The sequence below is a fragment of the Neofelis nebulosa genome, chromosome 8 (assembly GCF_028018385.1).
Source record: "Neofelis nebulosa isolate mNeoNeb1 chromosome 8, mNeoNeb1.pri, whole genome shotgun sequence".
Taxonomy (NCBI): Eukaryota; Metazoa; Chordata; class Mammalia; order Carnivora; family Felidae; genus Neofelis; species Neofelis nebulosa.
In genome coordinates this window covers 65,905,266-65,917,657 of record NC_080789.1, presented here as the reverse complement: position 1 = coordinate 65,917,657, position 12,392 = coordinate 65,905,266, and the positions used below count along the sequence as shown (strand labels likewise).

General features: G+C 54.6%; 1 protein-coding gene across 8 annotated transcripts in view; it reads right to left on the bottom strand.

Moving 5' to 3' along the window:
- Window positions 1-191: 191 nt before the first annotated feature.
- FMNL3 (formin like 3) overlaps window positions 192-12,392 on the bottom strand; it is a 54,123-nt gene continuing 41,922 nt past the window's right edge. For 4 of the 8 annotated variants that reach the window (XM_058742864.1, XM_058742860.1, XM_058742863.1 and 1 more), the window contains 20 exons: window positions 12,127-12,203; window positions 11,682-11,775; window positions 10,346-10,420; window positions 9,529-9,639; window positions 9,064-9,213; window positions 8,560-8,661; window positions 6,994-7,273; window positions 6,453-6,521; window positions 6,238-6,362; window positions 5,836-6,038; window positions 4,854-5,088; window positions 4,643-4,711; window positions 4,458-4,538; window positions 4,239-4,368; window positions 3,413-3,573; window positions 2,960-3,061; window positions 2,545-2,637; window positions 2,135-2,258; window positions 1,887-2,003; window positions 192-1,181 (listed from right to left, as the gene is read on the bottom strand). In XM_058742864.1, the coding sequence (XP_058598847.1) occupies window positions 1,912-2,003; window positions 2,135-2,258; window positions 2,545-2,637; window positions 2,960-3,061; window positions 3,413-3,573; window positions 4,239-4,368; window positions 4,458-4,538; window positions 4,643-4,711; window positions 4,854-5,088; window positions 5,836-6,038; window positions 6,238-6,362; window positions 6,453-6,521; window positions 6,994-7,273; window positions 8,560-8,661; window positions 9,064-9,213; window positions 9,529-9,639; window positions 10,346-10,420; window positions 11,682-11,775; window positions 12,127-12,203 (2,373 nt within the window). In that variant the 3' untranslated portion in view covers window positions 192-1,181; window positions 1,887-1,911. The remainder of the gene's footprint in view (window positions 1,182-1,886; window positions 2,004-2,134; window positions 2,259-2,544; window positions 2,638-2,959; window positions 3,062-3,412; window positions 3,574-4,238; window positions 4,369-4,457; window positions 4,539-4,642; window positions 4,712-4,853; window positions 5,089-5,835; window positions 6,039-6,237; window positions 6,363-6,452; window positions 6,522-6,993; window positions 7,274-8,559; window positions 8,662-9,063; window positions 9,214-9,528; window positions 9,640-10,345; window positions 10,421-11,681; window positions 11,776-12,126; window positions 12,204-12,392) is intronic. The other 4 variants (XM_058742865.1, XM_058742866.1, XM_058742862.1 and 1 more) reach the window with 2 other exon arrangements.

Here is a 12,392-nt window from a genome sequence, read left to right as displayed (position 1 = left end):
CCATGACAGGCCAGCCTCCCTTTGTGTGGTTGGAGCCCACCCAGCCCGGTTCCCCTTCCCCAAGCTTTTGCCCTCACCTCCCCCAAGCAGGGGGCATCTCCATGCAGCCTCCTTTCTGTCTCCACGGTTCAGGTCAGGCCAAATGGCCACCCTAGTCCCCCACACTCAGAAAAAGGAGACAGAGTCAGGCCTGGTGCTTCAAGCCTTTGTTGAGAAAGAAGGTCTGGGATTTATGTACACGGGAGAAGGGAGGTGGTACATGTACAAAAAGAAGTGGCTCCCTGTATTCCCCTCCAGGGGCTGAGAAGAAACTGGCAGGAGACTGAGAAAATAGCTAAGACCACCATGTCCCCTGTCCCCTGCCAAAAAAACAAAACAAAACAAAAAAAACAAAAAACAAAACAAAAAAAAACCCTTGCTGTGGAAAGGAAGTGAGGATGCTGATATCACACCCTTTCTCTAGCTATCCTGGGGTTGGGGCTGGGAAAACCTCTACCCTTCTGCCCACCTCGACAAGAACAGAGTCAGCCTAGAGTGGAAAGGGTCAAGGGCAGTAAGTGTGGCATGGCATCTCTCCTCTACCCTTATCACCGGGGCACAGCTGGGTGGGGCCCAGGCTTAGGTGGGCCTTGCTCCTGGTAAAATATGATCTGTGACTGGAAGGGTACTGGAGCTCCCTAAGTCTGGATACTTCCAGACCACAGCTGACCACAGAGCTGCAAAATGGAAGGGGAAAAACAGAAGGAATAGTCGCTTTCTCCTTTTGTCCCTCTGGCCTAGTGACAGAGGGCCTACGGGCCCCTGTATAGGCTAAGGCTGGAAATGATTTTTCCCAGCCCTGAGCTGACCATTGGTGACCTTTTAGGAAAAGAAGACCCTGGGGGCAAAGTGCAGTACTAGAGGCACCAGGGGAGTGTCAGGCCCAGTGCCCACACTGACATTAGGCACGCGCAGCTCTGAGCGCTGGGGTAGACACTGGGTTGAAAGCAGCATAGCTCTCTGCTGCACCCTCAGCCAATTCCAGGGCTCCAGGTCCACGGGTTGGACTTGCAGGACTCTGGGAGTTGAAGTGCTTCTGCCACCAAGAGGGCCTTAGTGGGGGCCTGGAGCCCGAGGGGGGCCGTTGGGTGGTGCGGCACTCCTGGCTTGGTGGCGAACGACAATGGGCTGGCGGTGGAGGCCTGTGGGGAAAATGAAGGCCTGTGAACAGGCAGGGAGGCTGGGCCAGGCCCGCCGTCTGTAGGAACAGTCCCTTCAGGAGCAGCCCCACAGGCAGGGCCAAAGAAGAGCCAGCTATGAGGCCGATGAGGGAGAAGCTTAAAGGAATGTAGAGAGGATAGTCAGAGACACTGCTGGGGCTCTGCATTTTCAGAGGACCAGGTGGGGGTGACTAGAGGCCACTGGGCAGTGGTAGAAACAAAGTAGACTCAACAATAGCCAGAAGCTGGGGAGAGACCCCAGGTAGACCAAATATCGGGGAACAGATCAAGGGACATCTGATATGCCCTGGGCAGAAGCTACTGCCAGAGCTTTTATGATGGGGATGGAGAGGCACAGGTCACAAAGGATACCAGGGCCCAGGAATGGAGCCTCAGCAATGAGAGGTGGTGGCCTGGTCCTGCCTGCTCTGGAAACTCCCTGCCCCTTGGGTCTTAGTAGAAGCCAGGACAGCATTAGTCGGGGAGAGAATACTTCCCTGAGGGCACATGCAAGGGATAAGCCATGGTTCTCAGAGCATGGGGCATGCAAGTAGAGAAGTATGTGCCCCCATCACCACGAGGCTGCCAGAGGATGATTCCAAGTCATGCAGGGGAGGAGGTGCCTGTGGGCCCAGCAGGAGTCTTGGGAGGTGGGCATGCAGAGGGGACAGCTGCGGTGCCCAGTACCTGTCAAGGGCCCCAGCCTTGGGGGTTAACAGTTTGACTCATCATGGTGGGCTGCATCGCAGAAGAAGCGTGAGCCCCGCTTGGCAGTACGGGCCGTGAAAGGGACACTCTTCAGCACTGCGGCCCAGGAAAGAGACACAGTGGTCAGGCCTCATGGGGATGGGATGGGAGGAGGGCCCAAAAGGGTAGGGTTGGAGTTTGGGAGCTGGGCCTAGTGGCCAGACCCAAGGGAAGGACAAGGGCCCCACCTGTAATGATGTCTTCAATGGTACCGTCCTTCCCTTCGTAAACAGGCCGATGCTCCTTGGCCTGGCGCCTCCTCAACTCTGCAATTAGCTCCTGCTGTTGCCACTTGTTCCGCTGGGAGGGGGTCTAGGGCCAAGCATTTGAAGGGGAAGGGAGTCATCACTAACCTACCATGGGGCTGATTCCTGCCCCTAGATGCAGTCTGAAGATGCCCTTGATTTGGGTACAGCAGCCCCCTCCTCATCATTGCCTAGGAATCCCTCCCAAAACCCCTCTCCCCATCCCTTCGGACTCCAGCCTCACACCCTCTGGGTGGTCTCTGGGCTCCAGTTTTCCACCTCTCAAACTCTCTCCCCACCCCCTCCTAATCCTTTGCTCTGCTCTCCAGGCCCCAGCTCTTGGTCCCACCCACCTTGGCATCCAGTTTCTTGGCTTCCTGAGCCAGCTGCTTCTCCCGCATTACCTCCTCCTGCTTCTTTCTAGCTTCGTTCTCTTGTTCTGCTTCCTAAGAACCATGGGGGGTTGGGGGGGGGTGGTGGTGAGGCTCACACAGGCTGTGAGGGGAGGGGCTGACACTGAGGGTGGAGAATGGGTGGCAGTGGGGCCAGCAACCCCAGGTGGCCACCCTCTGGAGGGGCACTTCCTGCCCTGAACAATGACAGGAAGGGCCTGGGCCCCCACCCTGCCCACCCGTTCACAGCTGAGAGGCCTGTGGCCAGCTTCCATCGCTCCCTCCCAGGACTCCGAGGACTTGGATCCCAGCCTTCCCTCCCCCTACCAGTTTTCTTGCAGCCAAACTCCTTTTTAAAAGCCTTTCTTCCGCTCACCTTGTAAGAACGAATGAATCGGACAAATACCGGGAAGAATACAGAAGGGGGTGTGGTCTTGGGACTCTCACCGAAGTAGCGCACAACTGCATTGTAGGCCTCCTGGGGAAGGGGTGGACAGAAGGGATCAGCCTGGCAGAGGAGAAACCCGGCTCCCCGCTGGGGACAGGAGGCTCACAGAAAGCAGTGCTCAGGGCCAAAGGAGGAAAACCAGCATCCCCCAGCCCTGTGGGATGGAAGAGAACTCAGGGCTCCCAAAGCTCCTTAGAATATGTCCCCGGGGGCAGCTGTCTGCCCCCGCACCCCGGCCTCTGCCATGCCTCTTCTCCACCACATACAGACACCCAACTGTGTGGTAAAAGTTCTTTGGTTCGAGAACCAGAACAAAGTTCACCTGGAGGGACACAGTGCCTCGGCCCTGGCCGCTCCCACCCGCCTCCACCTTTTGCCCACCTCAGCCGTCTTGGCATCACGCTGGAGCTTGTCCAGTTTGCCTTCGTTGGTGCTGAGGAAGTTCCGAAGGACACTGTTGTCATGTATGCTGCACTCCCGCCGAATCAGCTCCATGCCACGGCCCAGCTCCTTCACATCTAGCAGCACGTTCTCCAGGGACACTGTGGTCACCAGAGCCTGGGCTGAGGCCTACCCAGGGGCCAACATGCCCATCTCCCAGCCCAGGGCTACACAGAACTCTGTCCACGCAACCCCCCGACCCCCACCCTACGCCCTGCAGCAAGCAGGTTCTCCTGCCTCTGCTTCCAGGTTAGAAGGGCACACCCAGCTACCAGGGCTCTCACAGGCAAGGAAAAGGAATGGGGGCTATGAGCTCATGACCCCAAAGAGCAAGGCAGCACAGGAAAGCAAGCCAGAGAGACTGCTGGTCTCCAAGATGGAGCTGCCTCAAGCCCACCTCAGTTTTCATGAGTGGGGCAGAAATGACAGCTGCCTTATGTCTGTGGGGCTTTATAGTTTTTCTATAAATGGAGAAAATGCAGTCTCCAGGGCCAGCACGAGGGAGCTGGGAATGAAGAGCCACCTCTGCCTTCCTCTGCCTACTCCCATGGCACCCAAATGGGAAGGGCTGGGCTGGGCGGGTGCCTGCAGAAAGGCTCCCTTGGGGGTGGCCCCTACCCATGGCCCCAGCGGAAAGCTTTGAAGTGGCCAGAAGGGAGATAACAAAGGCCAGAAACAAAGGACCCAAGCGTTCCCTCTCCTAAGCTTCCTGGGATTGTCCTGGCCTAGACACGAGAGCAGGCTCGCTGGGCCAAGCTCCCCTTACCTGCTGCAGCCTTCTCCACAAAGTGTAGCTCATGCCAGAAGTTGGCCAGGTCTGGGTACTTCTCCTTCACTGTCAATGCGATGAAATGCAGCAGTGTCATCTTCCTGTCAGTGGACTTGGTATCCAGCAGCTGAGAGAGGGGGGCAGAGGGTGGTGAGAGAGGGCTGAGCACCATGGCTCCTCAGGCTTCCTGGCCCTGGGTTGTCCCCACCATCTTACCAGATCCAGGCTCTGGAGCTTGAAGCCGTACACAGCTCCTCGCTTGCTGCTGTTCATGTAGTTCCCTAGTGCAAGTATGATCTATCCAAAAGATGCATGAGAGGAGGTCAGGCCATGCCCCGCGGGCTCCTTCCTCCACCCAGGCCCCAGGCCCACCGGTGCCTGCATCCACAACCTCTCCTCACCTCCAACATCTGCTTCAGCTTCTGTGAGGACTTGACAGAGGCAGAGGCTGCAATGATGGCATTGAGTTGCTGGAAGGAAGATGAAGAGCTGCGTGAGCCTAGGCCGGGGGGCGGGGGTGGGGGGGGTGGGCAAAGTCTGAGGGGCTGGCGGGGACGGACTGGCAGGTGGAGGGGTAGCCGCAGATGACCCCGACTGGGCCAGAGGATATACCGGTGTGAGCATCTGCAGGTTGTCTTGGAAGTTGCCCAGGAAGGCCATGCCAGCCATCCTCTGGGTTAGCCGCTCCACCTTGCTGAAGAGCAGCATGAAGCGGTCCTCGGCCGCCAGCTCCTCCAGGGGCTGCCGCTCCCGCTCGTATTGCCGCAGAAGCTTCACCTCAGCCTCTGTGGGCAGGAAGCGCATCAGGCACTCCACGAAGTCCACTGGTAGGGTCTGTAGGTCAAACCTGTGCAGGAGGAAGGAGTTTAGTTCAGGTCTTGCATTTGCCCATTACCCATCATCCCTTTTTTCTCCAGCTCCTAGAGAGACTGCCGGTGGGGTCGGTGACCAGGATGCAGCCAGAGGCCTAGAGGGCCTATTGCCTCATCTATCAGTGCGTGAGTAACATCCTAGGTGAACAGTCCATGGCCTGGTTTAAAACCCCTCAGCGCCCTCCCTCTACCCTTAGGGAGAAATCTTAATACCTGAGTGTGGCTTATGAGGCTCAGCCTGCAAGACTTCTGCCCACCTGTCTCTACCCTGTCTCTTCAACTCCCTTCCTATGCTGAAGTCATGGTCAATTTTCAGTACCTAGGGCACCAAGCTTCTCCCTCCAGGCACTGAAATGGACTTCCTATACTTCCTCACCTCCTCTGGGAAGCCTTCCTGAATCACCAAGCTCAGCTACCTGGCCTGCCCTGTTCCCCCAAAGCTGCCTGTACCTCTGCCACCTAGGTGGTTATCACCCACGCTACTGAACTGTTCTGCCTAGACTGGCAGCAACTTGAGTGAAGGTTTGCGCTGAATGCCCAGCACCTCACATGGTGCCTGGCACACAGCACAAATATACTAAGTTCTGGCCAAGCCAGTGAATGACTGAAGGACGGGAGACACTTCTGTCGACGCCCTGGAATCCAGGGAAAGCCAGGATAGTAGGTGGAGAACTGGATTGCCAACTGGCTGGGGACCAGGGCGAGGTCAGTGGGAGCCTCACGTGTGGATGGCCCTGCAGATCTCCTCGGCCGAGCGGCCAGCCTTGCGTAGGGTGATGGCTAGGTTCTTGGCACGATTGGCTTCCAACAGGGTCACCTTGCTGGCGGCCTTTTGCGCTGTCTTGTTCTTAGAGCAGATGAGATCAAGGGCAGGGCCCTGGGCTTTCGTCTTGAACAGTTCTTCAAATTTGTCCAGGTCCAGATCCTGGCAGGAGCGGACAAGAAGGGACAATGCGGTCACCTCATTCTACTAAAGGGCCCCTGGCAGCACGCCCAGTGTCCATTCAGCTCTGGTTCACGGAGGCCTGATTCTAAGGGTGTTTCCAAGGCCAGGAGATCTGGCTAACAGCATGATCTAGTCCCCAGCCCTCAACCCCACCCCTGAGGGCTCCAGGCCCTGCTACCTCCAAGATCTTCTCATCATCAAGTTCACTGAAGACAGTGCCACTGATCTGGTTGGGTTTCAGTGCTGTCCAGTTGAAGACAGGCAGCCGGAACTTGGTCTTGATAGGTTTCTTGATACGAATGGCTAATTTGGAAGGAGGTTCAGTGAGGCTGGGGCCAAGGACACTCTGTCTCCCTCCCCACTAGCCCTGCCCAGAGTCCTGGGGACACTCACCTGACAGGCCTACTGTCAACACCACAGAGGGAGCAGCGCCAGGGAGAGGTGGGGCTGGGGGACACTTGTCTGGGGGAAAACAAATGCCACAGTGACCCACGGTCCAAAAGCCTCTTTAGAGACGCCCTCCCCAGTGCTGCCCAACCTGTCTTCAAAGCCTCTTGGGGAAAGAGGATGTGTGAACTCCCTGCCCCTCTGGCTCCCAGGGGTCCTAACTCTGGTAGGGCAGGTCTCACTAGCCTCTGGCTCCCTGTCTTCTGCTCTGGTCTAAGCCCTCTCTTCGGCTTTCCACAGAGGAATCAGGAGCAGCACCTTCATAATCCTTAAAACAGACCCACGTCCACCCTTGGACACCCCCTGCCCAGTAACTTGAGCCTCCCTCAGATTCTTGCCCTCCCTCAACCCTCCCCCACCTGACTTCACATCCTTCTACCCACATCCCCGGCTTCTCCCTAAGGGAGGCACTACGGGCCCAGGTTTTGGTCTGGCCCCAAGATGAGGCTGCCCTTCAGACCTTCAGGACTCCTAGGGTTCTCCTCACCTGGTAATGGGGGTGGTGGAGGGGGCAGGGGAGGAGCTGGCGGTGGAGGCAGAGGCAGGGACTCCTCAGGTGGTGGGGCTGGAGCCAGAAGGTCCAGGTCGGAGGGCAGCATGCCCTCACTCAGCTCTGCAGGGCCTACCCGGGCCAGGGCCTCACTGCCCACTGACTCCAGGCCCCGGGCCCCGGGCTCTAAGTGGCATCTGCGCTGGAAGGCCTCCTCCTTCTCTTTAATGAGCCGCCTCAGGGTGTGTACCTGGTGGCTCGTGTTCTCGTAAGTCTCCTATCGGGAGACAGCACCATTAAGGAAAGCATAAGTGGAAGGCACACGCAGCAGTCATTGCCCCTACCCAGGTCTCTCAGCTAGGGTCTCTGGGAGGGTGCCCAGAGGCAGAGAGCAGCGGAAACCCAGGTGGGGGCTGGGGAGGCTGTTCCACAGAACAAGAGATGAGCAGAAGAGCCGTTGGCCCAGCTGGCACCTTCCAGTGCGCTTCCTCCCGGACCCAGCCTTAGTCTTGCTGGTTCCTCAAGGCCTGGGTCAGAAGCTGCTCCTATGTAAACCTCCCGGGCCCACCTCTAGCCTCCTGCCACACTGCCCTCAGCGCTCTGTTCCTCGATACTGCTCTCATTGACTTGGCCTTGTAGAACCACTCTGGTGGCAGCCCCCTGTGGACAAGAGCCTGCCCTAGCCATCTCTGTATCCTCCGCATTCCCCAGGACGGCACTTTGGACTCTTAGCAGGGGCCTGGCAGATGTTGACCAAGCTCAGTAGAACCAATATAATCGTATCCCTCTGGAAGAAAAGGTAGGTTGGGGCATGACTCTGTAACAACAGGTGAGGTGAGGGGCAGAGAAGCGCTTAAATATGCTAAGCCTCTGGTCTCCTGACTTAGGATACCTGGTGGCTAGCACATGGGCTACTCGGCCCTCTCATCACGCAGGGCCCCACCTGCTCCCACCCTCCTCTGTGTGTGTCTGGCCCACTTTGGATTCAGTTTCCCTCTCCAACTAAAAATTAGGGTGAAATCATCAGCCCACCCTCATGTGAATGCCTCAAGTGTGAATCAAGATCTGGATTTTCAAAGACACGAAAATCTCAAGAAAGAAACGCCAAATAAAAAAACCACAATTTTCAGGGGTGCCTGGGTGGCTCAGTCAGTTGAGCGTCCGACTTCGGCTCAGGTCATGATCTCACAGTTTGTGAGTTCGAGCCCCGCATCAGGTTCTGTGCTGACAGCTCAGAGCCTGGAGCCTGCTTCAGATTCTGTGTCTCCCTCTCTCTCTGCCCCACCCTGCTGGCACTCTGTGTCTTTCGATCTCAAAAATAAATAAACATCAAAAAAATAATTTAAAAAAATTACAATTGTCAGATGCACTTCATATAATAGGATGCAGCTAGCTATATGAAAGAGCAAAGAGATAAAAAAATAAATTGATAGGAAAAATATCAAAAAGAAAGAAAAAAGAAAGGAAGGAAGGAAGGGAGAAGGAGAGAGAAAGAAAAGCCAGATCCCCAGGCCCTGGCACCCAGTACCCGTCAGAGACTCCCTTCTCCAGATTACTTGGTACCTTGATGCTCTCTAGTTCCTTTTCCCGCTGCAGCAGCTGCTTCTCTAGCTCTGCCACACGCATCATGTTCTCGTTCTCTAGGTCCAGAAGCTTCTCCGTGAGCTACAGGATGGGAAGGGTAGATTTGGCGCTGACCCTAAAGCCTGGGTACTTTTTTATCTCAGTCAGGACCTGGGCCCGACCCCTGTACCCCTCTACTCCTAAGGCAGCGTGGCCCAGTGGCTTCCCTACATCACTCCCATGGGCCCAGGGTCTGAGACCACCTGAAATAGACCACATCTGACTCTCTCAAGCCTGAGGCCACCCCACGCCCAGTCCTGGAGGTCAGTGTGTGTTCGAATCTGTGGATGATCCAGGGCCTGAGTCAGAGCATGCTGAGTTCCAAGGCTTCCCTGGGACTCAATCTGGAGGCAAGTGGGTCAGGTCAAGATTCCTGGAACTGAGATGTCCCCTTCCTCTCCCCTCCCTCAACAGTGGTCCTGGCAGCAAAAAAAGACTACTTACATGGGAAACATGTTCTTCCAGCTCCTCCACCTTCTCCAGGGCCACGTTCTTGGTCTCAGCATCCTCCAACAAACCTCCCACATCAAACACATTGTCCAGGTATGCCTGGATCTGCACCTGCAGCTTCTCACTCTCTGTGTGCCTTGACTTCTGGAAAAAACAGAGAGAGTAGTAGTTGGGGGAGCCTCCTGAGAGAGACTCAGTCCTTACCACCCTCTATGACCACTTTCTAGAGCATAAGACCCAAGGAGTTCCTCTGCACCCACGTCACATTCTCACCCAGTGGAGCTGCCTAATTGGAGAGCCCTGTGCAGGAGGGCCTGAGACCCAGGCCCCAGAAGACAGGCAGGGTTCCAGGAGCATCCGTGACTAGGCTCTTGTAAAAGAAAAAATCCTTTGTGATGTGACTAAGCTGGTCCTCTGCCCCCCCAGCTCCTCACCTGTGAGGACTCTGGCCCAGCTCACCTGCAGGAACTCCTCCAGCCCCAGCTTGGTAAACTCATACTGCAGGTGGACCCGGAAGTTCATATCCTCTACTGAGTGCACCACGATGTTGATAAACTGCATGCATGCCACCTGGAGAAGCAGCCCAGAGGGTCAGAGGCAGGAAGGGAAAGGAGAGACGGAAGAGCCAGGGTGTTAGAATCAGTATCATCTGTTGGATAATCAAAAGGAGTGAATAGGGGCACCTGTGTGGCTCAGTCAGTTAAGCTCCCAACTCTTGGTTTTGGCTCAGGTCGTGATCTCACAGTTCGTGAGATTGAGCCCCACGTTGGGATTCTCTCTCTCCCTCTCTTTCTGCCCCTCCCCCACTCATGCACACTCTCTCTCTCGTAAAATAAGTAAACGAACTTAAAAAAAAAGGAGTGAATAAAAAAATTGAGTCTTTCTGGGAATAATGAGTATTTTAACTTAAAAATATCAAACTTAATATTCAGTTTATGAAGACAAGTAAATTACACGAGAAATAGATGGAAATGAAGATGCAACTTATTTCCTTTGTACATCAGCAGGTATTTCTTGAGACAACACTACTTAACTAAAGACCCCATGCAAGGTCACAAAAGGGGGCAAAGGAGGTAGACCCAAGACACAAAAATGACATTGCCCTGACGTTTCTAAAAGCTCTCTAGGGTAGGTGAGTGGACAAGGAGCATTTACTGAGTAGAGAGAATCCTTCTAGGTTCAACACAGAATATCAAGATATGCTGTTGGCCTGGCCTCGTTCTCCAGGAGCATGGGACCTGCTGGGCATGTGCCTGACCCAGGCTCAGTTCCTCACCATGAAGTCGATGTTGCTATCCTCATTCCGGAAATACTCCATCAGCTTCTCAAAGCGGTGCAGCTCCTTGCATACCTGAACAAACAAATTTTCTCAGTGAAAAGATCTATCCCACGCAGAACTCAAGCCCTTGAGCCCTGGCTCCCAGGAACATCATGGCAGAGGGACTGACTGGTTAGTCAGTCAGACTAAGCTGAACTACAACTCTTTCTATGCAAGGGGCCATTGGGACACTTAGAAGAAAGCCTGTAAGTTTAACAAACTTGTCAGGCAGAAGAAAGCCCGGGACCTGGCATCTGCCCGGGGTCCCTGATCCCCACATCAACTTGCTGAGGGAACCCAGTAAAGCCTGTGCCATTAACCAGGACTTTAGGTGCCTCTGGGGTAGGCCAAGAAGAAACACTGTTGGTCAGTTATTGAAGGAAGGAAGGAGGCAGGAGGAAGGTTGGAGGCCATGGCTGAGGCAGGAGGCTGAAGTCCGAGTAGGGACACAGGAGACTGGCAGGGTGCAGGAAAGCCCTGTGCTAAGATGGGTCCAGAGACTCCTCTGAGCCTCTGGCTTCTAGGAGGAAGAGCTATTTCCTGGCTTGAACAATGGATGCTAGGGAAAAGGTCCAGAGAGGAGGAAGGGGTGGGGCCAGCAGCTGCAACTGGATGTCGAGGAATCCTACGTTCAAGCAGATGAGAGTTTCACAGCCAGGGCCAGAGGCTGGGGAAATTCCAAGTAGGAGCTTCCTCTCCCCTCACCAATAACAGCCAATAACTCAGGAAGATCCTTGCTTGTCTTCTCCTCCCACCACAAACACATCTACCTTGGGTTCTACCGGTGGGTTCACCACCTCAAAGCCACCTGGGAAGCCTGTTAAAGCACAGGTACTCAGGCCTCCCAGGGGTCTGTAAGTTTAACAAGCTCTTCAGGTATCCTGATGCATGGCCAGGTAGGGCCGCTGGACTACAGCCCTCAAATGAGGGCATCTTTAGCTGGCCATTCAGGAGCTGTCCTGCCATAAGATCTGCTAAGACTGAAGTTCTGTTTTTGGTAAAAAGAAAAGAAAAGAAGGAAAGACAAGGAAAAGAAAAGAAAAAAGAACAGGAAAAGAAAAGAGAAGGAATCAAAAAGAGAAAAGAAAAGAGAAAAGAAAAGAAAAGGAAAAGAAAAGAAAAGAAAGAAGCAGTGGGACTGGCTACTTAGCTAAGCACAAGATGTTAGAATCACTGGGATGTGTGAGATCACAGGAAAGGGTGCTTACCTACCTGGCTCCCCACCTCCTCACCAAACACACACACACACACACACACACACACACACACACACACACAGATGCAGGAGACTGACCTCTTTGAAATTGTCAAAGGCAGCAAGAATGATTTCGTGACCTCCCCGCACCAAACACACGGCTGCCAAGAGCTCCAAGACAAGGGCTTTGGTCCTAAGGGATGAAGAAAAACAATTAACACCCTAGCTCCCCACCCTAGCCACCATACAGTTCACTTCTACAACTAGGTGAGTCCCTTCAGAGAGTGGAGACAGCCTCAGAAGTGAGGGGAGTGGGTTTTGGAAAGGAAGCAGAGGAAGGAAGTCTTGCCCCTCACTAAGCTGTGCAGACCAGAGGGAAGCCAGGGACACTCCTTCTCCTTAAGCTGAAGTGAGGGAGCCGAACCAAGGCACTGACCAGGGCCACAGGACTCAAAAGCCAGGCAGGACTTATAAGGGATAAGTGGAGCCCAAATCTCCAGAGCCCTGGGCACAGTGGGGAGGAAAGGGGAGTGAAGGAACTTACCTTGGATTCTTGTTGTTGAGACTGAGTGCAATCTCATTGACAGCATGGGGGTGGGACATGACCAGGTTGAATCCGTACTATAACAAGGGGAAAGGACAGAGGAAGGAAAACCTTGATGCTGAGGAAGGTATATCCCGGCTGGATCTCCTGGACTATAGGCCTGCCAGCAAATGTGTCTTTTTTTTTTCCTTTCTTTTTTTCAAAATCATCTTTTACAAGCTGGTGCCCTCCTAGCTCTTCTAGTTTGGCAGATGAGGCAGAACAGG